The sequence below is a fragment of the Leiobunum rupestre genome, chromosome 3, assembly GCF_980474605.1.
Source record: "Leiobunum rupestre chromosome 3, qqLeiRupe1.1.hap1, whole genome shotgun sequence".
Taxonomy (NCBI): Eukaryota; Metazoa; Arthropoda; class Arachnida; order Opiliones; family Sclerosomatidae; genus Leiobunum; species Leiobunum rupestre.
The window spans coordinates 30,603,948-30,630,801 of NC_143386.1; the positions used below are offsets into that span (position 1 = coordinate 30,603,948).

Below are 26,854 nucleotides of genomic sequence, written 5' to 3' on the forward strand. Positions count from 1 at the left end.
TAGCCTGAGTTACTTTATTAGATAATTTTGGCCGCTGGGCAACCACAAGATTTCAACCCCTGTAACTGTACTGCCCACGGATTAGAATACACAATCCGTGAATTATCACTTTCAGAATTGTGACAGTCTTTCCGTCAGGACGTGACGCACATCTCTTCTCACGAGTTCTCTTGGAAGAGTGAAAAAGACTAAGGATTTTCACTTGGCTAAAAGATACGAGGTTTATATTATCTTTAGCGAATAAGTAGATTAGTCCATTATGAAAAGGGATAAAAAAGCTAAACCCTAAACAAATTTGAAAAAATTAAAAACTTACAAATAGCTCCTACCGATAGGTCTTCGAGCAAACATATATTATATTATCTTTGCTTGGTTCATCGTTTTCGTTTTGACTTATTAGTGTCACGGTCGTCTCAATAAGCGCAACGACTCCCAGGATCTTAGTCACGCCACTATAGCGATAAAAGTGTATTCTTATATCGAAATTACAGAAATTCGATTATCCCCTAATGCGAACCCCATCTTCCTTTCACTTTCCTAGTTTGTAGAGATCCAAGGGCCTAGATTTACCTTTCAAAATGTTATGTTTTCAGAAAACGAAATTGCGCTCTTCATCAGTGCCAAAGACCATGAACTTTCTATGTAAGAATTTATATAGTCTTTGATCATTGCCTAAGTCTGGTAAGCGCCGATAGATTGCGCTGCACCAGACTTAAAAAAAAAAGTTGTAACGTCAGCGAGGATGACGGTAGCACTGCAAACTCTCTGAAGGCTCAAGAAGTGCGATCGAAACAAGTAGTCCTATCCACGCATCATTAAACATTAATTAGGCTTAGCTCTTAAAATCAAAGTAATAAAAAATAAAAATGCAACGAAACAACGTAGGTTTATCTGCGAAGTCTTCGTCCTTAAATGCAATATTATCAAAAGAAGTATGAAAACTCGGGTAAAAATGGTACGTTGGCTTTTATCTCCTCGAAAAAAATAGTACAAAGTACAAACTGAAACTGGTACATAGGCTTAGCCTAGTCCTAGATTTTTGTTTGTGTGAATGTGACCACCACTTAAATAAAAACGTCGGTTAAAATATTGTTTTCACATAATGTGTTCGTCTTTAAGGGAGTAAACTCGACCATTTATTCCTATGGCTGAGCGAGAAACAAGGTCTAAGCCAATTTTAAGTCCATCACAACTGTTGTTTATGTCCCTGCAACTGTAAACCCTTTGAAGATATGGCGACTTCTTTCTCAGGCTCTCGAGGAGAAGCTGCATTTGTTTGCCCATTGTGTTTGGAACGAAATGAAGACCCTAAAATCTTGCCTTGTTTACATTCTTTCTGTAAACGATGTCTGGATCGAATTGGTTATAACGACAAGATCAGCAATGATTCCCTCTCTTCTCCTCCTCTTTGCAAATTTCGTTGTCCAACTTGTGGCCATGATCCTAGCCAAACTGATGATAGTGGTCTGGACAGTATTTCTTCCAGTTTCTTTATTAGCAACATCTTGAGCGTTGTAAAAGAAGATTATGATTTTGAAAATGGCTTAGAGTCAATTTGCAGAGAAGGCTTAATCATATGTAGATCTTGTGATGAAGGTAATACCGCAGTTGGAAGGTGCAGAGACTGCAATGAAATATTATGCGACAATTGCGTAAGGGCTCATCAGAGGGTACGCTTAACTAAAGAACATTGCATTATTAGATTTGCTACCGAATCCACGGGAAAGCAGATTGCTGCTGTTTCAGCATCTTTCCCACAACTGTCTGGAAGACCACCTAGTTTCTGCGACTTGCACAAGAGCGAAGTCTTACGGTTGTTCTGCGATACCTGCAATGAGGCATTATGCCGAGAATGCACTATGAAAGAACATAGGGGACACAGTTTTATCTACCTCCAAGATGCAGTACAAAACTCTAAATCTATTACTATGAAACTGTTAGCCGATGCCAAAACGGGTATAAGAGCCATTGAGGAAAGTATAGAAATAACACAGCGAATGGCTGAAAGGATTGAAGTCAGGGCTCAAGCTGTAGCCACAGAAGTTCGTGGAATAGTTCGACGCCATATGTCAGTTTTGGAGGAGAGAGAGAGAGAGCTGCTAAGAAGGGTTGAAAAGATCAGACTTGTCAAAGGAAGGTCTTTACATCGCCAAGTTGAAGATCTACAATTAGCTTTGGTTAAAATGTCTCAGATGGTTGATTTCATACAGCAAGTTCTTGATTCGGGGACTGATATTGATATTCTCCAAGCTAAGGACAAAGCAGTTGCCCAAATGCACGAACTCCGGCAATACAGGAATCATTTGCAGCCACACGAAGATGATAATATTTTATTTACTCCTCCAGATAGCGCATTGTTGGGCGCTATAAGTGCCCTGGGCTTCATTAGTAGCAGTGGGTTTGGAGCTAACTCTGTGGCTATAGGAGAAGGCTTGAAAAGGGCTTTAAAAGGACGTCTTTCCACATTCACTGTGCACTCGAAAGACCACTTGGGCGACCCTCGTCTTGTGGGTGGAGACTCCGTTCACACTGTCATATTAAGTCCAGATGGGACAGCCCATCGAGCCGATGTGGTTGACCGTCAAAACGGTACCTACCTCGTTACATACAGACCTCAAAATGAAGGCCAACATATTATATCTGTAATGATGCGTGGAACGCATGTTCAAAATAGCCCGTTTAACGTGGTTGTTCGATCGGGTAGAAATTACAGTTCTCTTGGACAAATGCTGTTTTCATTTGGAACTGAAGGTGATGGCGATGGTCAGTTGTGTCGTCCTTGGGGAGTTTGTACTGATAAAGATGGCCATATTATCGTTGCCGATCGTAGCAACAACCGTATACAAATATTCAACCCCGATGGTTCGTTCAAAAGCAAATTTGGATCCCCTGGAACTCGCCCTGGCCAATTTGATCGGCCAGCTGGCGTGGCTATTGACCTGCAGGGACGCATCATCGTAGCGGACAAAGACAATCACAGAATCCAGATATTCACATTTGATGGCAATTTTCTTTTGAAATTTGGTGAGAAAGGAAGCAAAAATGGTCAGTTCAACTACCCTTGGGATGTAGCAGTCAACAGTGAAGGCCAAATTCTGATTTCCGACACTAGAAACCACAGAATCCAACTTTTCCAGCCTGATGGAACTTTTGTCAACAAATATGGCTTTGAAGGAGCTCTGTGGAAACACTTTGATTCTCCAAGGGGCGTAGCCTTTAATCCAGAAGGCCACATGGTCGTTACTGATTTCAATAACCATCGAATCTTAGTCATACAACCTGACTTCCAATCGGCAAGATTCTTGGGTAACGAGGGCTCGAGCAATGGCCAATTTCTTCGTCCTCAAGGAGTAGCGGTTGACCAAGAAGGACACATCATTGTCGCTGACTCTAGGAATCATCGCATACAAGTTTTTCAACCTAATGGGACTTTCCTGTGCAAGTTTGGTGGACCCGGTAGTGGACCTGGTCAAATGGATCGCCCCTCCGGAGTCTTCGTCTCACCAGATGGGCTCATTATTGTTGTTGATTTTGGTAATAACCGTATTCAAGTGTTCTGAATTAAAGATGAGAGCTAAATTTGTTATATATTAGATTTAACAAAAAATTTGTTACGACAAAGTTCAGTTAATTTCGTAGCATTGCGATTGTTACATCCTTACTGGCTACATTGCTGCATAAATACATATATAGCCAAATGAGTACTTTTTTAATCAGTTATTATCCATCTAATATTTAGTATTTATAACTATCTCGGCTTATAAAAGACCAATTTTATTTAGACTTTTTTGATGCGGGTATTTTCAGAGAAGCTCAAAAATTTAAAAATCCTCACTCCCCCTAATACTTTAATCTCTGCAACTTCTCATTATTACAAATAATAAATGTAAAAGAAACGGGTATTTTTCAGTTTACATATTGTGTCAGTACAATGCTGATTGTTTTAAAGCAGTTTTTTAATGGTGTAACCTCTCCGATTGCTATTGAATTAACCAAACTTTGGTCAAAATTATTTTTTTTTTTAATTTTTGTGTACAATTAATTAACAATTGTTATATTTGTTAGCGTAAAGTCATAAACATATAGCTCAGGGACTACGCTTAGTATCTATGGCTCTTAAGAGGCAAAGCTGTTAAAGTAAAAGCATTTTTACAATGCCTAAAATATTAGTACGATAGTCTTAAAAATGCTTCGTGGAAAATTCAGTGGTTTATTTTTCAACTTCTGAGTAGAGCCATTGAATTAAAAAAAAATGTGATTATTAGGTTAATTTAAGTGGTTTTGGTAATATCAAGCACACTAACCTAAGACTCTTAGATTGATTGTCTTATTCATGGGTTCTTTTGGAAACTTTGGCTTTAAATTTACGAGGGAGTGTGCCGAGAGTTGTCAGTTTCAAGTCAGCCTTTCACTTGTAGCTACTAATAGGATTTAAATTCTGCTTACTTTGAAAGAAAATCTTCGTAGTAATTGTTACGAAGGTATTGAGTTTTTGCAGTAAACGTAAAGTAAACGTTTACCCCTACCTCATTTTTATAAAACTGAAAAAACTAATCTTGAAGTAACCTTGTATAACCGGAAGCCTCATTTTTTGTTAAAACAATATTTAAATTAATCGGAGGTCTACAAGTACCCCAGTTAACTAAAGAGAAATACACCTTCGACAACTTTAAACCTACCTCAGGAAATATTTTTCTCATGTTTTCATCCCCCCTCTTTTTAAATAGTTCTTATGGTTACTTTTATTTTCCGCCATATTCTCTTGTTGTGTTAATATGTTTAAAAACGTGTTAATGCTAATTTTTGTTTCGTATTTGACTAGGTGAATATATATATAATCAAATAATTTTTTTAATCAAATTTTTTTAATTTGATAAAATCACACGGTGCATAGTCAATAAGACTTTGCTTATGTATTTACAATGCGCAATCTGATCTAATTTTACAAAATTTATTCGTGATTTTTGTCTGCGGATACTAGAAGCCCTTTTTATCATCCCAAATATAAAGCTACCATTTTCGTAAATTGATGGTATTCATGAGATAAAATTGTTCCGTTAATATTATGAAATTAATAAGGGGCACTACGATTGAACGATATTTACTTTTGAAGATTTAAAAAAATCACTATGAATTAGTGAATTTAAAAAAAGAAAAAAATATATATATTGTCCTAAAGGCTTATCTACCTCTCATAATGTGTATATACATGTATCTAGAAATTCACTCGTCAACGTATATATATTTAACTATATATACAGTTTGTGAATACAATTCAAGTGTCTATTAGTACATGTAGGTTTTTTGGTAATAGGAAAAAAATTAACCGGTAATAGATTGTCTAAAGTATGGTAGTTACACATCCATCCAGAAATATGTGGTTCCTGAAAAAAAATTTAATTCCCATTGAAACGTTTAATGATTTTACTGCCAGTTTAGGGTTTTCTAATTTGAAATCATTGAAATAATAGTTATTTTTTTGGCTTTAACTCCGCAATAGCTTTATTTCTAAAGCCTAAACCTGCCGTATCTTGTTTCAGTTAAAGTTAATTGAACTCTTTTTTTATCATGAATGTAATATTGTAATGTGTGATCAAAGTAACCAACATGAAAACATTAGGTGTATTAGGTGTGCCATGTTTTTTATAGGTGTGAAAAGGAAAATAACCTTTGAGGTTGTGCAAGGGAAAAAAACTATTGGACTATAAGATTTAAAAAATTTAATGTTTTGTAATATAATCGTAAAACGATTTGAAAAATTAATTTCTTTTATTCCAATACAATTTATTCTTAACCATTACTTAGCTGGTTACAGATTAGAGAAATATCACTTGTGCAAAAAAAGCATTTTCATTCGTATATTTTTCTTATTCTTAACCCTATGATAAAATTTATCGGGTAGTAGGGAAATTAGCTAATGTAGTTTACTGTCATTATGTTAAAAAAATTCTATGTCCAAACTTTCACACAATGTTTTAAACCGCAACCTGAAAGGTTGTTTTGAAAGATAAAGCTAGAAGATGGGTAACAAAACTTGGTTTTGAGAAAAAATACTAAGAAACTCACTTTTTGACTACTATCCACCCGCAACGGTCGAATACACATACCGTACAATCTTATTTCGTAACTGTTTTTATTTTCAAATTGTCATACAAAATGACTGAAAATATGTAGGTAAATTATTAAAAAAATACTTCCCAGTAAAAATATCTGGGTTTAAAATGGTGTAATATGGCTAATGAATAGGTTTTTATACGTAGTGATTGGTAGGTTATGTATAAAAAAAAATCACTAGCTAACGTTTTGCCTGTGATTTTTAGTGAAACAAAATCCCTTATATTTCTGTAAAAAAAAATAGGTGGAAAGTGTCTTTTTTTGATTTCTAGAAAAGTACGTGAAAATTGTGGTTACGATTGATGTTAACCGCGTGATTATGTTTTTAAATGCTGGTAAAAAGAGTCCTCAAGAAACAAGTTCCTGAATAAAAATTTAAAAGATAATTCGTAAAAAAAATTAAGAAAGAAAAAAATTCGCAAAGCTTTTTAAAAAAGCTTGAATTTCTGGGTCTCTAGGCCTAATTATACTTCGAGAACTATTGATGACTGTATTGTTGTTCAAATTTTTTCCTTTTCTTGAAAATGTAAACTATTCAAATCACAGTAAAACTGGAAGTTTAGCGGAGGTTTTTAAAAATTTGAACCTAAATCATTGTTTAAATTTGTCCTTTGATAATTATTTGATCAAAACTTTGAAATGTGTTGATTTCGTATTGTAAATTTTTAATGTTATAATTTTTTTTAACTTTTGGGAAAGGATAAAATATTATTTATGAGTGAAGACAAGAGGTGTACCGTTTTCAAAACGGAAACAAAATATCTGCTTAGAAATGTTAAGTAAAAAAAGGTCAAACACAATTAACTACCCCTTTAATCCATGTGTTACATTGTACAAGCTCAACAATTTATTTTTCCTTTTATTATGACATCTTTTACGTTGATAAAGCAGCCTAGTGATTTCAGGCTGGCTCTATCGTAGTTGCGCAAAATTTTCCTAGACTTTGAATTAAAATTTGTAGTCTTGAATTTGCGCCACAAACTACAATAATTTTGGTTTTTGCCTGTATATTTAAAGATCAGGAGTCTAGTAATATTTTTTCACTCAAATATATTTAAGATTCTGGTACATTAATTAAAATATTACTAGAGTCTGATGATGGGAGAAACAGTTCAAATTTGAATTGACAAGAATTTTTTTCCCCAATACTTTTTATTCTACCAGAATTATATATTTGGTTTCATTGCTTGAAAAAAAATGTACCTAAAAGAGTATCCCATTAGTGTACACCAAGCAATATTAAAATTAAAATTGGCAGTTTCTAAAACTTTAAAATTATGAACATTTTTTATTGATGTTGAGGAAAAAGGTAAAGTGAAATCGCGTATAATTTTTCAAGCATTGAAATAACTCACTTAAATATGAAAAATAAAAAACACCAAAACTAAAAAGTTAATGTGCATTACCAAAATTTCCGCTTTAGGCAGAAATAAAAAAAAATTAGCGAGTTTTTTGAAAATTAAAATCATTCAAAGGCTTTATAGCTTTAAAATAAAATATTCTTTAAAAAACGCAAACTATCGGTTTTACCGATAAGAATTCACTACCATTTTGAAAATTATATATATTATAATCCTGTAACAATAATTTAAAAAGCAAACGGATTTAAAATCCGTTGAAAAAAATACAGTCTTGAAAATTGGGGGGCATCGTACTGTATAGCCTTTTGTTTAAAAAATTAAGGGCAAAAAAAATCTACACTATACAAATATCTCTGATAAACATAATAGTCGTGCTATACTGTAAAAAATAAACGTAAAACACTGTTTAGCGTAATGTGTAAAAAAAGTAATGATTGTCACTGCACGTATATACTATATACATACATATATTGAACCTTCCTTGTCTAATGATGTAATCAACTTTTTAAAATAATCATCAAAGTCATTCAAACTTTGAAATGAAAATGCGCAGTTTAAAACTATAAAAAAATCCAGAAATGCTTCTAAAGTGACAATACGGATAAAAAGCCAATGGAATTTAAAAACTAAATGGTGAAATAGTAAGAAAAATATTCAAAAGGCGGGTATTTATAATAAATATTTAATTACTGTCTTACCAGTTCTCTATACACTCAGGGATTCAAAATACTATCCTACATTAAAAAAAAAGGTACAGTGTAATATCTGACCAAAATACAAACTAAAATAAATAATTCCATTTCTATTATACTGTGTATATTCAACCAAAGTGGTTTCATATGAAAGTAAAACAATATAAAAAGTTTAAGGTTTGATAATGCTGCCCATTGAAAATATCGCTAAAGAGAAAATAATTGGTGCCATTTTGATTGTTTTAAATAAAATTTAAAATTGCCTTTTTCTGAAAACATTCGGTAAGGCGAGGTAATATTTGTCACCACTAAATTTAAAATTTTAGGGACTTCAAAATAATAATTTTATTATCATTATACGATACTTTTAAGGATAGGCTGGATAAAACTTGTCTTTGGTTTGGCAAGTTCAGCGAGATTCCAGATTTTTCTAGCCAGTAACGTTATTTTTAATGTCTGGTCTTTTGTGAAAACTCTTTCATTTTTAATTAACATGGTAACATAACTTGTGAGAATGTTTTCAAAATCAAAAAGGCTGAATTTTTAATTTTCCTTTTTTTTTTAATTTTAATCGTATTAAAATCTTGTTAAATAATGTTTTGTCAAAAGTTCGCACCTCCATTTTCGATTATTTAGAAAGAGTACTCTTTCAATTTGGTGTTCGATTTTACTTGCGATTAAAATTAGTTAAGCGTAATTATTTGTAATTTGGAGACTCATCAGGCCGTTCGAATTGATTCTACGTTCCTCCAGTTGTACAAAAGAAAACGCATAGCGACTACTTAGAATTTTATTCTTTTCAATCATGCCCTTTAAATAAAATGATATATGTATGATTAGAAAAGGGGTGTTATAATTTGTGGCTTAGCCTGTACGTTATTAAAAATACCCAAGGAAAATGTTATGAACATTTTCGAGAGTGATATATAAATTAAAACAAATTAACGGCTATGATGTTTGTTCTCTGATTTTGATAATTTTACGTTTTATTAGTTAATTCAAAAATTGTTTCTTATAACGATTACTTATTTTTTAATTAAACTTACTTTATAATTTTGTTTTTGGGAAGTTAATAGAAAACTTTTTCGGGTTTGTTTGTATTAAAAATAATTTTAACATCTAATCCCATTTTGGCTATTTTTGCTTAAAAGTCTTTCGATTTATCAATTGGTTGATTAATAATATTGGAAAAAAATTATGATTTACCATTACATCGCAAATTAAAATTTTTAATTAATTTTCTTGGTAGAGACTTCTAGTCTAACTTTCGTAATGATTTGTTAAATTACAAAGCGCACATTTTTGTAATCAGTTGGACTGATCAAGAATTTTTTATAATTTGTTAGATAATATTATACTGTTTTTAAATTATATTTAGGATTGATTAAATTGTAAAACGCGACCAAATTGGTGCTTAGAATAAGAAAAACTTTTTTGGCAGTGTTTTAATTGCATACGGGTCTTCATTATTTGAATTGCATTATTTTCTTCATTATATACTGAATAATGTATGTGTACCTTAGTTATTATTATTAATTATACTATTAAATATGTATATAACCTTTTTCTTACGTGCTGACCATGTATAACCATATATTTTGATTTTTTGTTGAAAGAAATTAAATGGAGAGGCATTATATCACTGTTAGTTTAAATTTCACATCCAAGTTGTTATAAAAAAATTTTGGATAATGGGTTTACTTTTTCCCATCTTTTATTAATTATTATTCATACAAAATAATTATGATCTTTTGTGTTAATTTTAAATCTGTATTTGGTTTTTATGCTGACTTTTCGTTCTGAAAATAAACCTTTTCGTTGTTGTCAGCCAATTAATATATATAATAAATTTATTAGCAAGACCAGAAGATTTCGAAAGTCAGTGGGTTAAAATTTGGTTCCCAATTACACGGGTGGTTTCTTTTCGCCTGTTCTCGGACTAAAAGTGTACTCTTTTTACCCTAAAATATTTTATTAGCCTGTTCCGGGGATGATAATTGCTCTGGCCCATAAACCATTTCTTGTTTCAGAAAAGGAGGTGTTAAGGAGTAGGGCAAAGTGACCAATTCTGGACCACCTTTTTTTTTCGCTTGAAAAGTTCAATTTTAAAAGGTAATATTCGTAAAAATAAAAGCAATTTTTTTATAACTATTGATTTAACGGTTGCGTTTTTGAAATTCTAATTTAAAAAAAGGATGTCCTTGAAACTTTTTAATTTAATTTTTCTCAATATATGCAATTTGACCATTTGTGGGCCACATGCCCTAAAGTGAACCAGGGGTTTGACCTAATGTGGACCATTAAATTACTATCACGAAATGCATTAAAATTCAAGGTTTTCTAGAGCTCGAAGTGAAAGTTCTGTTTTTAAAATTTGGCGGGAACTCAACACTGGTTTTTAATTACCAAGGTGCGCATGACGGCTTTTAGCAAATTCGGTTGGTTGAATAATATTGAGTTTTCTACATATTTACTGCCATCTATTTGGAAACATTATTTATTACAAGAACGAAGAAGTTTGGCCGATTATTTAAAATTTAAAATAAATGTTCGAGCTATAACCTATGATTTTTTATAAGAGTTTTAAAAAGGTGGTTCAGAATTGGTCGTGGTCCAAATTAGGTCACTTTGCCCTAAATCGGATTTGGTCGTCTGCTAGCCAGAATTTATCTGCTGAAAAGGCCATTTTGGAAAAACGTTTTTATTCCGACTCAAACTATTCGCCACCACAGAATCCGAGTAAAATGACGTCATAGCCTTACTCTTCTTACCCTACTCCTAAATCCTGGTACAAGCAAGGACAGTAGATACAGGGACGAGAAAGTGTATTGGCGGCCTCTGTTGGAATATATCACCTAAAACGACCTAAACGCAAGGAGAGTTAGTTATAAACAAAAAAAATGGCGGTCACCTAATTTTAGCGGTTCTTGACGAGGCTTAAGTGTTCAAAACAAATGGGCAATTTTTTATTTACGCTCGTAGTTTTATTTTTAATTTAACAGCAAAATGGTAAAAACTAACTACAATAATACTGTGAACCACGTCTTAACAATGGCCGCGGTTTGTTTACATCTAACTCCCCGTGAATATGAAGACGTTTAAAAAAAAAAAAAATTTCCCCTGCATTCTCATCCCTGTATCTACTGTCCTTGGAACACTGTCCCTATCTAGTTTCCCACTGTCCCTATCTAGTTTCCCACTGTCCCTATCTAGTGGTGTGATGGGGTCACTGGAGCCTGTGGGGGGCTCCATACCCGGCTCTCAAGGTCATGTGATCGGGGCGCTGGGTCACTGGAACCTCATGGGTGTTCCACACTCGTCATTCTGTGACCTACTAAGGAGGGTAGTTTGCAGTGGAAGAGGAAGCCACTCTAGTCCTCAGCTGTGCGAGGGTGGGTCTCGGGCAGCCCATGGTGTCGCCTTTTGTTGGGCCGTGATGAGGGCGTTTGTTTGCTATATGTGAGGCGGTCAAAATGGCTGTCTCACTGGCCGAACGTTGTTTCGCAAAGCGCACTTTTGTCCAGGGCTGGTTGTTTAAGGTGGCCGCTGTAGTGCTTAAGGCGGAGCAGCGGGGTACAAATACATATACTTATGTCCTTGGAACAAGCGAAAAGGAACCACCTATAGAAATACGAAGACTCACTTCCTCTACGTCATATCATTGTCTTCCCTTTTCCCTTGAGAAAATGGCTAAGTAGACGATTTATAGCGTTTTCCATTTGACTGCTCAGATCAACATTTTATGTTCCATGGGTGCTCCGAGATTGCCCAAAAGTGATCTGCTGATTTCGACAGATCAACGGATCGAAATGGAGATCGGATCCAATTTTTTAGTGTTCCTTTTAGTTTTGCCGGAAAAATGGCAGACCAAGACGCGAAAATTCAAATTATTAGCAGATTAAAAACAAAGCGCGGGAATATGGTAATGGCATGTTCCATTTGCGGTTTTACTCTAGTCGATTGGGGCGAGATCTATGACGTCAGAGACAGATTCGGAGCGAATCTCGAGCAATCAAATGGAAAACGCTATTAATGATATTGGGTAAATGATTTTTGAGCTAATATCCGTGAACTAAATATGTGAAGAAATTGCATACGACTTTTGAATTTCAATGTTTTTCGGTTGAATCTTTCAGCTGTTGTGCAGAGATAATTTTGAACGAGCAGAAAGCTTTCATATATTTAATTTAAAACTCGGTCAGTAGGCGGCGATACTTCTGAGCAAAATTTAAACAACGCACGAAGATTATAGGGGTAGGCAATTTTCACCCACCGACTTTCGGAATCGACCTATTCTGATACGGAGATATATTCCTTTAAGCATAATTACATAACGTTACATTAGCAAGTGATGATACAGGGTAACACCACTCTGGTAACACTTACGATTCCAACCTGCACCTTGCATCTTGGAATAGAGAAGTTGACTAGAGGGGAAAAGAGGGTGGGAAGTCTATCAGGCTCAACGTTACCCAGAATCCTTTGCTCCGCAGTAGGGTCGCCCTCAATCGGGTTTTATCAGAAGTAAATGAACCGAAGTTATTAGAATTGACCGGAAAACTTGGAGGCGTTTTCCTTCTGGAAATCTAGTTAAAACGAAGCTGATGTACAGCCCCATCTACTCCCACGAGGATTTGCACTATAGAATTGAGGGTACTATATACCCCGTGTAAACGCTGTATATAATTCTGTAATTTAACCGCGCGCTCTAAAAATTAGGTGAAAAATCGTGAACGCGCGTTTTGAAATTATGTAATCATTAATTTTCAATATCACGTGTTAATTTATCCATTGAAATGTAACTTCGGTTCATTTACTTCTGGTTTTATTGAAACAAAATTTTAAACATTCGTCCTGCTTTCATCTTGGAGCTTGGAGTAGTTTAGAATGGATGAAATTTGTTTGTATTAGTTTTTTTTTATAATGGATGGTTTTAGCAGTTTTAGTTTAAAACATTTCGGATATCAACATGATCACGCATATAGAAAATTATTATAAAAAATTAAGGTGAATCTGGTTATAATATCTTATATTGTATCTAAAAACCAAGGCCGAAACAGTAATTTTGCTCTTTTATAAATTAAAATTACTAATAGAAGATGATTATATTTAAAGGAAGCTCTGGAAATAACTCTTTTTCGTTGCTAGAGTTCAGGTAAAACATTGGTCCCTACCAAAAACGCAGTGCATGCCGGGAGGGCTTAGCCGCGTTGATGGCGGAAGAGACTCAATGCTTCAGATATGGGCATTTCCCTAAATTCCCTTCCAGACAACTTCTCTACTCCAAACTTGGATTAATATCTTATAGATTAAAAACAGTATCTTCGCAAGTACTAATCCCCCTTTACCTCAAATCCAGGTGTTCTCTTGCTCTTAGCAAAGATAATATAAGTTTCTGATAGACGTTTTTGTTACGAAGCGTTTACCCACTTCCGGCACGTGACCAACGAAAAATCGGCCTTGATCTATCACTGTCATTATCACCTAGGAGCAACAAACACAGCACACCACACAAGGAGAACGCAACCCGTCAAAAGTCGTGCATTTTCTGGCGTACAGTTTTCATTGGTTAGACGCTTTAGCGCCTGCTGCCGTCGGAAGGGGAAAATTCTTAAATTGTCTTTCCCCCCACCCGTTAAACGTTCAGCGTAAAGGCTCACACACATGTCATGTAGTAGCAGTAGTTCAGATACTGCTTAAAGCACAGACCACCTACCCCAAGAAGGACTTGTAACCGAGGGGCTAACCACTCTTAGAAAGTCTGTACACCGGATTACGCTTAGATTAGCAGTGCCAAAGGCAGGGACTTCAAAGATTACGCGTAATCCCATTAGTACAGTCAAAGGTACGGCTCTGTACACCAATTTCGCGTAGTGATCAGCCCCTCGGTTTTAACCACTAACATTGTAAGTGGCGTTCGGACTAGGTAACGTCGATGTTATCAAAGATAATTTAAACTCGTACCCTAGATTCGAAATCACTCTCTCGCGCGTTGCCGATAGCGTTTACCCACTTCCCGCTGGAACTAAAAAAAAATCGCTCCATGGTTTGCGCCTTACCGCAACCGATGGAGCCCGATTTTTCTGAGGTCACGTGCCGGAAAAGGGTAAACGCTTCGTAACAAAACCGTCAATGGGAAAGCTCTCAGTATTCGAATCTAGGGTACGAGTTTAAATTATCTTTGATGTTAAAGAGCCCGTGGAACATACCATAGTGTTATTTAATCCATGATGTCGTGGTTTAGATGGTTTTTGATGTCACTTTTCCGAAATATGGTCAATCCAAGGTTCCCGCTAAGGGCCACAAAATAATTAGCCCACCTGTGAAAAAACCTTAGCGCCGCTACTGCTCGAAAGTGTTAACAGGTTTTTTGTATGGACACGCCTGTCTAGTAAGCGAAGCGTATATATAGTGATTGCTTCCGGGATACCCACGCGCCTTATGGCCTCCCACAGGATCGGATATTGTATGTTATCATACGCTGATTTCAGGTCTAGGAAGGCGACGCGACGTACAGTTCACGCTCTTCCATTCGCGCTGTCTCGATGAGGTTGGTTAGGACAAAAATGTTGTCCACCAGGGAGCGATTAGGTCGAAAGCCATTTTGCAGGTCACCCAAGGCGTTACGAGTGTGGATAGAGCGTAGCACCAATTTGATTTGGATCGACGGCAGCTTTTCCCGAAAATCACCTCGGCGGCGTTGATTTCTTTTCGTCGGCGGCGGGAAGTCCAAAATCTCTCACAATTAGCACATAAATTGCGACTTGCTTATGCCCACTAATATCGAAAGTCTCGTCAACGATGAGGAACCCTTTAAGGTGGGGTGGCGGAGTGGTTAGAGCTTTCGCCTCGCAGCAAGAGGAGCCGGGTTGGATCCTTGCTTGTGGCATTGGGTTAAAAACTTGTTGAGGTTTACGGTAATAGTTAGTGTAGGGAGCTGTTGGCTCGCGTGGCATATGCAGGGCTTGCCAACACCTTCCTACGCATTGTAACCCTGCCACCTGAATTAATAGCTTTAACAGTCGCTTGATGACTTAATTATACCTAACGTGGTGCCTTGGGTATTAGCCTAGCTGACTATATTTACACCCTTGAATATTCGAGAAAACCTTTCGCAAAATTTTACATTACCTGAGCCATTTCATTTTGAATATGGTGGGATTTAAAATGGTTTTTCCTTTTAAGCCACTTCTTTAGTTCTGGAATGTCTTTGCATCGTAAAAGGTTTAATTGGAAGAAGTTCCCTTTTCATTGTTCATGGCGCGATAAATATCCAGAAGACCTTTCTGTTGACGAGCTAACTCCTTCGATAACTGCGGCAACTGCCTTACAACTGGTGTTTCTGCTCGCTTCTATTTTGAGAAAGTTCTGCATCGAGGACTTTTCGCGTGTAATGACAATTTTTCACAAACTTTCCTACAATTTTTGAAGCCTGTTCCATTTATGAGATCCGATTCCTTAAAAGATCTAAAATGTTCCGATACTAATTTCTTTTGAACGGCTAACAGGCAAATATAACATGAAAAAGTCGGAAAAACACCTTTCATATTGTCAAAATGAAACCAGGGATACTCCAAAAACCATTTTTCTTGAAATCTGAAAACACCCTAGGGTAGAGCAAGTGGAGCGGTCGCTCTAGGCGCCACGACAGCGGCCAGGTGGAAAGGGGCGCCAAAATTCCCTTTGAGAGGCGCGGGGCGGCGTGGCAACAATAGAAAAAAATATCTCGCTCTACCCTGACCAAGGGCTAGGGCCGGCGCTGCTGGCAGGGGTATAGTAGTGGGGTGTGGATGTATCGGTTCTTCCGGAAGTTAATTATCCTGTAATGGTGACACAGAATCTTTCGAAACTAACTTATTACTACCGCTACCAGTTGCATCAGCAGCGTATTACATGCTGACTCGTTGCTCTACAACCGTGTTACGTTCAACAGTTTGAGATTGGTTGACCCGCGATTGATGGAACCTAGAAGCAACAAACACAACACCCCACGGAACTCTTGGTCAAGAACTATGTCTTGAATTGTCTTCTATCAAAATTAAAGAGGTGGCCTTAGTGACAGACGTAATTGCGCGGATAATAAAACTAATTGAGAATTAACAAAAAATAATTAACAAAATTTATAATTTGAATAATACCACAATTGGTTATGCTAGTAAACACAAATTCAATTGTTATTCTATCATAATAAAGTTAAAACCCTTAAGTAAAAAGAAGAAATATATCCGAGAGCCAGGACCTGCAAGTTACTGTTTATTTGGCGCTTGTTGAAATAATGAAAACTTTTCACGTGCAAACAGAACGTCATGTTTTGCCTTAATATGTCAAAAAGCTACCTGGTTAAAAGGGAACGCTTGTGAAAAAAATTCATTATTTTAACAAGCACGTGGATTATTATTATTATTATTATTATTACCAAGAAACTATAGAGGTATACACTTGGAATGTCTAAGGTTCCATTGGGATGGTGATACGAAAGGGCGTCGAGAAAAAGGCGGGGCTTATCTACGTCAAGTGTAAGACGTAACGCGACATTTCAAATTCATTGGCTCGAGGTTTGACGCGAAAAGAATGCGTCGTCATGGTAACAAATAGGCGATCTTCCCGCGCATAAAAGGCTTATAAAACAATGGATTTAAAAACCTCAATTTGTTATCGTACTTAATATTTTGAAGTAATTATAATGTTCTTCGCGAAAGAAGTGTAGTTATACTTAATTTTAGGTATTTTTATGGTTATAAAAGAGATAAGAGGTAAGCTAATAATATAATAACCGTGACGAGTTTTCGTCGAGTTAGGGTAGCGAGGCGCCAGAGTTTTTCTCGTGAGTTTTCCCGCTTTAAGACACGCCCGTTTCTACGAGCTTCATCACGGCCGTAAAAATCTTCCTTAGACATTCCAAGTGTATATAGTTTCCTGGCACTATAGTGTTGTTGATTTTCCGGAAATTGGAAAAATAAAAAAATTGAAACATAAATTCCTTTTTAAGGGTTTTTAATGTATTTAACTTTTTATCTATATAAAATGTCTAATATCAGTAAACGTACTACAAAACATTAATAGTGTTACAGTCACTACGTTTACATGGGGGAGAAAATCCGTATTACAAGAATACGGACTTCTCTCCCCGCGGGAGGTTATCGAAAGTAAAGTCGCCACGCGTGTTTTCATTCCAAGAAAACTCACATTTTCCTAGAAAAAAACCTCCTAATATGGGTAAATAAAACCTACTGGCTACTGTTTCATTCTGAACATGGACAGGAGACGCGCTTTTCGAGCTGCTCTAGCACTTGTTGTTAGTAAATTTATTTTTATTAGAAAATTGTTATTTGATGTAGCGTTTCGAAATACCAGAAATGTTATATCTCGTAGCAGTGGCGTAGCTGAGAACTCAGAGGCCCCCCCGCAAAAATCTCTATGAGGCCCCCCTTTTTAATTTTTTTTATGGTTAGCGGGGGCCCCACCCGAAGCTCGAGGCCCCCTTGAAGCTCGAGGCCCCCCCGCACCGCGGGCCCTGCGGACCATCAGCTACGCCACTGTCTCGTAGACGCAAACATTTATCGCAAATTATTAAAAACCGCAAATATATTTCGAAATTAATTCTCGAGACCAATGATGATTCTTTCCATGACATTATTCACCAAGTTCCGAAGCCTATACGTAACCCTAAACGCTATTGAGTAAAAAGAGGAGCAATGAATGGTGGGACAACATAATGAAACCCTCTAACGACGACGTCGACTGGCATGAAAATTTTAGAATGAGAAAACCAACATTCGATAAACTTGTAGAAATGGTAAAGCCGTACCTAGAACCGAATCCTAGATGGGTCAGAAAACCCGTCCCTATTGATAAGCAAGTTGCAATTGCCCTATACTCTTTAGGGAGATGCGCTGAATACCGCGTTATTGGAAATCAATTCGGGGTACATAAATGTTCAGTTCATAAATTCATATACCGATTTTGTAACGCTATCGTTGACCATATTATGAAGGATATTATTGTTTTCCCTAATGAAGAAGAAGTGCTAGAAATTTCGCGAGGTTTTGAAATTAAAGGACACATTCCCCAGATTATCGGCGCCATCGATGGAACACATATTCCAATATTACCACCTGGCGAGGGTTATCGCGATTTTATTAATAGAAAAGGGTGGGCATCTTGTATATTACAAGCTATCGTTAACAACAAATTTATGTAAGTTTTAAATTTTGATTTCCAGTTAAAAAATACTCTTTTAAGTAAGAATTATAAGTACTTTTTGAAACAATTTACAGGTTTCGAGACATCAGTTGTAAAGTTCCTGGAAGTGCACACGATTCAGAATTCACATATTTACTGAAATTCTAATACCATTATCCCCAAGGTATGATAATTAATTATTGAAGGGAAAGGTTATAAACTTAATAAAAACTACCATTGCGCAAACGTTATGTTAGAACCCTACTTTCAAACTGACTAATAGGTCTTTATATAAATTTATGTGTTCTTATTGTTTCCGGAGAAAACGTTGCCTTCCACAGTACTACGAGTAGACCGAGAGCCCGTGTCCCGGAATTTACCTCATCGAGTACATGAACTAAAATTCGCCAGAAAATTTTCTAAAATCGAGTCAGTTAATTTGGGCACAATTCCAATTTCTCCTTTTCATTACTTCGGCAATTTACATCTAAAATGATGGTCGGTTTTTGTACAATCTGATGACGAAGGACGAGATCCCTCGATTGATACCACACTCGATGGAGTGCAATTTGGTAAGGAAATCTGATCCGCCCCCTAAATAGCTCGAGTTTAGAACATTTTACTGGTGATTTGTTTTTCAAGAACTCGATGAGGTAAATTTCGGGACACGGGCTCTCAGTCTAGAGCGGTGACGTTGAAGGCAACGTTTCCTCCTGATTCCCGAAATAAGAAGGCCACGTTGATATTTGAAAGACCTATTGTATTCGCTTAAAACCCTCTCAAGGTGATTCTATTTCGTAAAGGGATATTCATGTTTTTCGTTTTAACCGGGTCGGTCAAGCTTCCAATATAGCGCTTCCGCCTTTGGGTTCAAATATTTTTGTTGCCATCTAGTGTTTTTTCCTTGGGTCTTTCATAAAGAAAGACTTGGGGTTTTACTACCTTTTTCGTAATTCACTTGAAAGCGATGTGTAGTCTAATTATCTCTTGTATAATAAACTATTAATTAGAATTGTAGTTTTATGAAAGAACATTAAAGTATCTTTATATTAATTAGGGCACCAAAACTGTAGAAGGTGTTGACGTTCCGTTTTTAGTTTTGGGAGATCCTGCGTACCCACTGTTACCTTGGCTCTTGAAAGGCTACACCGTGACGTCAAATATTTCGCCAGAAAAAGAATCGTTTATTGTATATTTGAGTTCTTCAAGAATTTGCTTGGAAATTGCATTTGGTAGACTGAAATCGAGATGGAGACGATTGTGCAAAAGGAGTGAAATTAATTATAAATTCATGCCAAAAGTTGTCGCGACATGTTGCGTTCTTCATAACATTTGCGAAAGAGCCAAGGAAAGTGTTAATCAGTCGTGGAGAGATGCCGTCAATGAAACCAACCGCCAATATCCCCAATCAAGGCCTACGGAAGATTTTACCCAACCCGCAGAAAATGCCACTAATATCAGAGACGCGTTATGCAAACATATGGCCCAATTCAAACTATTGAAAACAATAAGACCATTTAATTAAGACTTGATTTGAGAAAAAATGTCCTTTAATTAAAGAAATTATTAAATTGTCAGACAATTCCTGTTAATTATTTATTTAGAGGGGCGGGTAGCTGGATACACGGAATTATACAGTTGAGAGAAGAACGAATTATTATCGCTCCTGGGTTGATTAGTTAGAGGGTGATTTCTGTACCTGGGAGGGGGAGAGTGGACGGTCGAAACATGGTGCAAATATGGGATATTAAGTGGTACATTTTGATTATAAGTGTAATCAAAAGTAGTGCGAGGTAACAACGTTGAGTTGGTATGGGCAATAGGAGGGGCAGTAGAGGGAGTAGCGGGTGGGTTAGCAGGGAATATATTAGAAAACGAATTTTGGGAGTCGTTTGAAAATTGGGTAACAAGCTTATCGACAGCGTCACTAAACGATTGAGCCATGGATTCGGATAACGTTTTCAAATCGCTATTCTGTTTTTCGGCCATCTTCTCTTCCCACTTTCTCTGTTCTTCCAGTTATAGCGTTTGCCATTCGTGATTTAACTTCAAAATTTCAATCGCGTTCTTCTTTTGTTTATCCAAGTGTCGCGATGACACATGACTCAATGTCTCTTCGTAATGGCGCTTACGATTCGGCCTGGAATCTAAGAAACTGTTTTATTGCAATTGATCAAGGTTCTAAATAACTAACTTATAACAGAAATTAATAAATCCCTTCGAGAGTAGTACCGTTTTGTTTTTTAAACACGTCAGCCAATGAGAAACGCTCGGTTTTTACGAACTGACGCGGGATGAAGGGGTTTATTATAAACTTCTGGTAATAAGAATATTGATACAAAAAATTGAATATACACACTTGAGCCTATAACATTTGATCTGGATATAGGAGAGGTTATTTCTTCGGCGCTAGTACTTGGCCTAGGAGAAGAGTCGTTTGTGGCACGGCATTCGCCCTTTTCCTCGTCTTCCTTCGAAGCAATTTCCTCAGGTTCTTCGTTATTGTCATCTAAAGAACACATATATTAATTAATGTTTGAACAACATTCAACGAAAACGTATTAAACAAGCAATTATATTTGTTTGGATAAGACTTTGATTTTAATGGTGTTAGGCAGTTCAGTGGCGTAGCCAGGATTTGGTTTCGGAGGGGGCACACAATGTACAAAACAATTAAACAAAGTGTACATACAACCATTCGTTTCGGGGGGGGGGGGGGGGACGTGCCCCTATGCTTCCTCGCTGGCTACGCTACTGAGCCAGTTTCAGCAAAAGTTCCCCAAACGCGAACGTCTAGGCTTCCACCGTGCTTTTTCGGTGACGTGTAAGCGCCTAGAAAATGTACTATGGAAGCCTAGACGTTCGCGTTGAAGAAAATTATGATGAAATTATAGACTGAATTCTCAAGCCGAAATAACAAAATTAAAAAATAGTTACCTTGAGCAACGTTCTGATCCTCGATAGAATCTACACCAGACTCTTCCATAGTCGAAATTGGGCGATCACCAAGAACGCGGTGCATCTCGTTATAAAATTTCACCTTTATGCATCCGCTACCCGAATACTTCCCGGTTCGTTTTGCTTTATAATATTGGGACTTAAGCTCAAAAGTACGATCAACATCCGAAATTTCATTGAACTTAATCGCGACTTCTTTAAACACATTACTATTTCTATGATGCTTTCCATCTAAACTCTCTAAAACCTTTTCACCTGCAATTAGCTATAAGTGTCATTATCCGACCACTGTACTTTTTTCTGTTTGTCCTCCACGAGGGGCTGATCACTCCGCGTAATCGGTGTACAGAGCCGTACCTTTGACTGTACTAATGGGATTACGCGTAATCTTTGTATTCCCTGCCTTTGGCAGTGCTAATCTAAGCGTAATCCGGTGTACAGACTTTCTAAGAGTGGTTAGCCCCTCGGTCCTCCATACCGAACGGCGAGCTTGTAAATTAACTTTTTTTTTTTTTTTTGAGATACACAAACATCGGTGTCGACCCGAGGCCTTAGACACCAGAACACACACAATAACTGATTAATCAGGGTGAGATATGTGTAACGGCCACGCCAACGGGGGGATACGTGGGGACAGGGGTGGGGACACCCGTGGCGGAAGTATCCCGACCACCCGTTGGGGGATTGGTAGTCGTCCTCACACGGCCTTCCACAAACTCTGCCTCCCGGACGCCTGGGATTACAGGAGTGAGCCTTGTAAATGAACTAAGGTGAGAATTTTAACCTATAAAGATGACCAAAAACGTAACGGGAAAACCCCTACTTTCATTGTATTGTAATCTGGTTTTTCTGAGCAAATACGGGTAAAAAATCCGACCTACCGAAACACGGGTTTTCTCGCGCCGCATGTGTTTTCATTGTAGATAGTTCGGATTTCCAAAATCCGTGCTACAAAAAAACGGATTTTCTCCCCCATGTAAACGCAGTGAGTGTTAATCAGTTTAAACTAGTCTCGAGGTTTAGTTTTACTTTTAGATTCGAAAAAATTAGGCGAAAATACCGCTTTATTTAAATTCGCCAACAATATATTAGACTAATCTTGGAATGAAAACTTTTACTATTTTTTGCGGAAATTTTTCCGACTTACAACACTAAAGCACTATATAAACAGTGACCTCACGTCTTAGCTCTCGGAAATATTACTTCTTGGCGATTTCCTTGGAGGATGATTTATTAAAGCGTCTCACAGTGGGGTATTTAGGTCTAAAAGTTGGCCAAAATTATTCCAGTCATTTTTTCTTTATAAAATGCTTTGAATAGGTATTTAATGAACTACAAGATTAGGTAATCAAACTGGTATGGTCTTAAAAAAAAATAATATTTAATATTTTTAATTAATATTTAAATATTGTTTTACAGTGCTAGAGAAAAATATTAAAATAAATCAGATGGCGCAAAAAAGCGCAGCTAATTATAATTTAGCTGCAAACTAGAAGCCCTATTTAACATATTGGTAAAACAAAATGAGATTGAAAGCCTTTGGAAGTCTAACATTTTCAAGTGAATATTCCTGAAATATCGCAAAAAAACACAAAAAACGAAACCCAACTTCAAGGTCGCATAAGTATACATTGAAAAGTCCAGGGCCGGTGTTAGGGGGGGGGGGGGTAAGCGGGGCAAAAGTACCCCGGGCCCGGGCCTCCGAAAGGGGCCCGCCAGAACGGGTGCCTAACTAAAATTTTCTGACTATTTCCAAGAAACCAAATTTTGGAGTAAAAATTACCTGGGGCCCGAAAATCCTAGCGCCGGCCCTGGAAAAGTCATAGAAGCCCCAAAAAATACATTAATATGAAGTTCTTATCTTGTTCGACAGCTTCCATAATGAAACAGTTGAAAAAAATTTGTTGACGCGAAAAAACCCGAAAACCAACGTGGAGTGCGTGGTTTTGAAATCCAAGAAGTAAAATGTTTCAATAACTTTCGTGAACTTTCGTCTGCTACTAGCTGACTAAAATTTGTGTTTGAAAAAAATATTTGTGTTAAGATGTAGTCTCGTATATAGACTACTAAAGGGAAAACGATTATACAATTTGGACAATTTAAAAATTTTTTAATTTTGACCAGATATTGTGACAGAACACTCCACTGCTTTTTCCAATAGACGCGTCTATTGGAAAAAGCATGGGTGACGTAATCTACGTCATGCTGCCAAGTTTTTAGTTTTGTATAAAATAATTTAAACCGTGGAGGTATAGCCGAAATAGCTCAGTTGGGAGAGCGTTAGACTGAAGATCTAAAGGTCCCTGGTTCGATCCCGGGTTTCGGCAGAAGAAAACTTTTTGGACGGTAAAGAAATAGGATTTTATTTTTGTGTGCGTTAATTTTCATTACGCAAAATATTAATTATTACCCAATTTTGTGTTAAATAGATGTATAAATATGAAATTATAAAACTACTTTTCTTAATAAAATTGTTTCCTTATTTTGAAACCAGATGTCGCATACGCCGCAGTGGGAACATTTAACGAGAATCTCTCCGGACGGATGGAAAAACCGCGAATTTCGAAAGGCTTACTCCGTTTATTTCGAATGTTCAAGGTTACTTTTCATTAATCTTGGAACCATGGGCTGGGTATTGTCAGTCATTTACTGTGTCAATTTACTTATGGTATAAGTAATATAATAAATAAGTATACAAATTGGGTGAACGGATAACTGGTCGGAGATTTCATCAACTCTATTGGCTATTTACATTTAAGATCAAGGCTTACAATTTTTTTAAATTTATTTCGAACATAAAATGGATTGTAAAACCCGAATTTTAAAGGTAAAGGTTTTCAAATTTGAGATGTAAACGCGTTTTGCGTCGATGTTATGGATTTGTTAATCCTTCTACTAATTCGTCCTTGGAGAAGAAAGGAGTTAGTAAGAAAAAATGCATACACAATAATGCAGCCTACAAGTGTCATACTTACGTAGATATTTTACTTATGCTTATAGTAACTTGTAATGTTATGAAACTGTTATCAAAATTTGTCAGTTTCAATAACATTACCGCCATCTATGCGCGTGTCAAAAGTTTGCTGTACATCTGCAGCTTAAAATAACTTTGCACTATTGAAACTGGCGAAATTTTTTCAAATCAATTCAGCTTTCTGGCACACCACGTGACGCAATATTATTAAAAACAACCTGTTATAAACGGTTCAAAAAGTATTATTTTTCCTTTACAAACGATATTGGTAACGCGTTCTAGCTCATTGCGCAGGCGCGGGGAAATGCATGCTATTTTCCGCCCCCTTTAATTCTCATTCATATTGCTGTCCCCCCGATGTTTCTGGCCCTCCCGACCAGCAGCCCTTGTAAATCTCCCCGCGAAAGCTCGCGCGCCACAAATCGCACAAACGTCGTCGAGTACGTTCGCGTGGTTAACCGCTCCGGCTTCCGGATCCGACAAACGCGTCGATAAAAAAAACAACAGAGGGAACAGACGAACAATTTATTTTTTCGCCACCTCCGACAGCTTAAAAGCGACTCCTATTTTACCGTTTCGCGGTAAATTGAATTTTTTTACGGTGTAAGCTTTACCATCACCAACAGTCACTCTGGGTACCTGCGTAACGACGAGCGTCGCGCCAATGCCGGTCGTCAACACGGAGTGGGGCTACGAGGAACACAACGGTACTGTTGCATTTTTTGCGTCTTTTTGTTGTTAACTACGTTTAGACCTATTTAACGGTTTAGTTTTGCGTGGGGAAATGTTTTTAAAAGGCATATTTTTGAAATCGGACGATGCAACGAGCGTCTGCCTATTTATGGGGGCTCTTTTTGGAAGAGGCACGGATGCTCTGGGATTGTTAGAGGCTGCGTGGAACCGATCGATCCGACTTTTCTTGAAAGACCCTGACCGCTCGTTCGCGCTGGGTCGAAGGATAGCCCCCTGTTACGAGGATTTTACGTCTTTTTCTCTTCATGAAGTTCGAAAATTGGTTCGATTTTAGGCCTAAATTGGGATTGATTTTATTAGGAACGAAACGAAAGCTTAACCCTCGGCCAACCTGATAGCCTTTATCTAACGGAATTAAGGGGAATTGACCTTTTTTGGGGGAGGGTTTGTTTGTAAATTTCTTTCTCCGAGAGCTGGTCAGAAGCAACAAGGAAAAGCCGGGTTTCTTTCAGAAAACACTATTATCCACACTTCAACCTTTTTTTTCGCTTTCAACCAGTAGGGCCATAAAACTGTTTTTCGTTTTTTAATCTAAAATATAGTTTTTTATCTGTTGTGAAAAAAGCACTACACCTTATTCCAAACCCGGGTAAATCCAGTCACGCGGATTTTGTTAAGTTTATTGATGATATAGCAATAAAGTACCGTTTATAAAGCCAAAATAGTTTCGTAATTATAATTTTTTTTATACAATTTTAAAAGGTTCGCCTAGAATATTTTATAATTTAAATATATTTTCTCAACTTCTTTTTTTAAATATTGCGTATAACACCAAAAAGCTTAAAAAGTTCGATTTCTTAATCATTTTGCAAAAGAATTGATTAATATATTTTTATTTTTTAAATATTACTTTTTCTATAAAATTAATTTATTGAAATATTGTAAATATTGTCAAAATAGTTTCAGAATTATCGATTTCTTACTATTTGGCAATATTTTCAACAAATGATTATTTTTTTAAATTTTATAAATATTGCTAATTTTCTAAATTTAATTTATTGAAATATTGTCAAAATAGTTTCAGAATTATCGATTACTTAGTATTTTACAATTCTTTTATGAAATAATTAAGAAATCGATAATTCTGAAACTATTTTGACAATATTTCAATAAATTAAATTTGGGAAATTAGCAATATTTATAAAATTTAAAAAAGTTGTATTTTAAAATTCTTGTAAGAAATTATTATTACTTTTTAATTTTATAAATTTAATTTATTGAAATACCTGGTTTTGGAAGTAAGGTAACCTATTAAAACGTTAATTTCGGTTGTTTGATAATTGTATGAATCATAAGCAAATATTGATACTGGTAAGATTAGTGCGGTCGATATTTTGATCTGGTTAAATAATAACGGGCGTTATCTTGATTGTGATTAGTGTTGTAATTGAAACCTGTGGGGCGAGGTCCTTTGAACGGTTATGTCGCAAACGCGTTATTCTAAATTCGTAACGCGATATTTCGTAAACGTTGATTTTTCTTTTGGCGTAACCGAACTTGATTTTAAAACGCCTCTTCGCCTTGAAAATTTCCCTTTCAATATCAAGAAACTGGGTCTTTTCGTTTAGAGCTACAGAGATTAATCACGTGTGTAATGCAACGCGTAGGAAGAACTTACGACGCAGGTAAATGTCACCTGAATACTGAAAGCATTCTATTATTCGTAATGATTTTCTGGTGATTACCATTGATTTAAGAGTTGTGGATTTTTTATTAAAAAAAGTCAAAAATTAATTTTATTTAAATCGAATTTTGGTTTTTATTTTTATAGATTTTTAAATTGGTTTTTAAACACTGCCTTTTCTTCCTTAAAAAATGTA

The 26,854-nt window shown here is 36.4% G+C and overlaps 2 protein-coding genes, 1 long non-coding RNA gene and 1 other non-coding gene across 5 annotated transcripts in view; all 4 read left to right on the forward strand.

Moving 5' to 3' along the window:
* Window positions 1-784: 784 nt before the first annotated feature.
* On the forward strand, window positions 785-9,652 carry LOC149951455 (E3 ubiquitin-protein ligase TRIM71-like). 2 transcript variants are annotated; one of them, XM_090168059.1, is made up of 3 exons: window positions 785-955; window positions 1,120-3,534; window positions 6,387-9,652. In XM_090168059.1, the coding sequence occupies exons 2-3, from the start codon at window positions 1,233-1,235 to the stop codon at window positions 6,479-6,481; spliced, it is 2,397 nt and encodes a 798-aa protein (XP_090024185.1). In that variant the 5' UTR covers window positions 785-955; window positions 1,120-1,232; the 3' UTR covers window positions 6,482-9,652. The 2 variants fall into 2 exon arrangements, with proteins under 2 accessions (XP_090024185.1, XP_090024186.1); XM_090168060.1 differs by having other exon boundaries at window positions 785-3,534; window positions 5,650-6,518.
* Window positions 9,653-18,863: 9,211 nt separating this feature from the next.
* LOC149951456 (uncharacterized) lies at window positions 18,864-19,596 on the forward strand. Its single transcript, XR_016480060.1, has 3 exons — window positions 18,864-18,921; window positions 18,992-19,133; window positions 19,407-19,596. It is a non-coding gene; the product is annotated as an uncharacterized LOC149951456 (long non-coding RNA).
* Window positions 19,597-23,561: 3,965 nt separating this feature from the next.
* Window positions 23,562-23,634, forward strand: TRNAF-GAA (transfer RNA phenylalanine (anticodon GAA)). Its single transcript has one exon. It is a non-coding gene; the product is annotated as a tRNA-Phe (tRNA).
* Window positions 23,635-24,683: 1,049 nt separating this feature from the next.
* The window catches only part of LOC149951458 (carbonic anhydrase 1-like), an 80,531-nt gene continuing 78,360 nt past the window's right edge, over window positions 24,684-26,854 (forward strand). Inside the window, exon 1 of the mRNA XM_090168062.1 lies at window positions 24,684-24,988. Within this exon, the coding sequence (XP_090024188.1) occupies window positions 24,946-24,988 (43 nt within the window). The 5' untranslated portion in view covers window positions 24,684-24,945. The remainder of the gene's footprint in view (window positions 24,989-26,854) is intronic.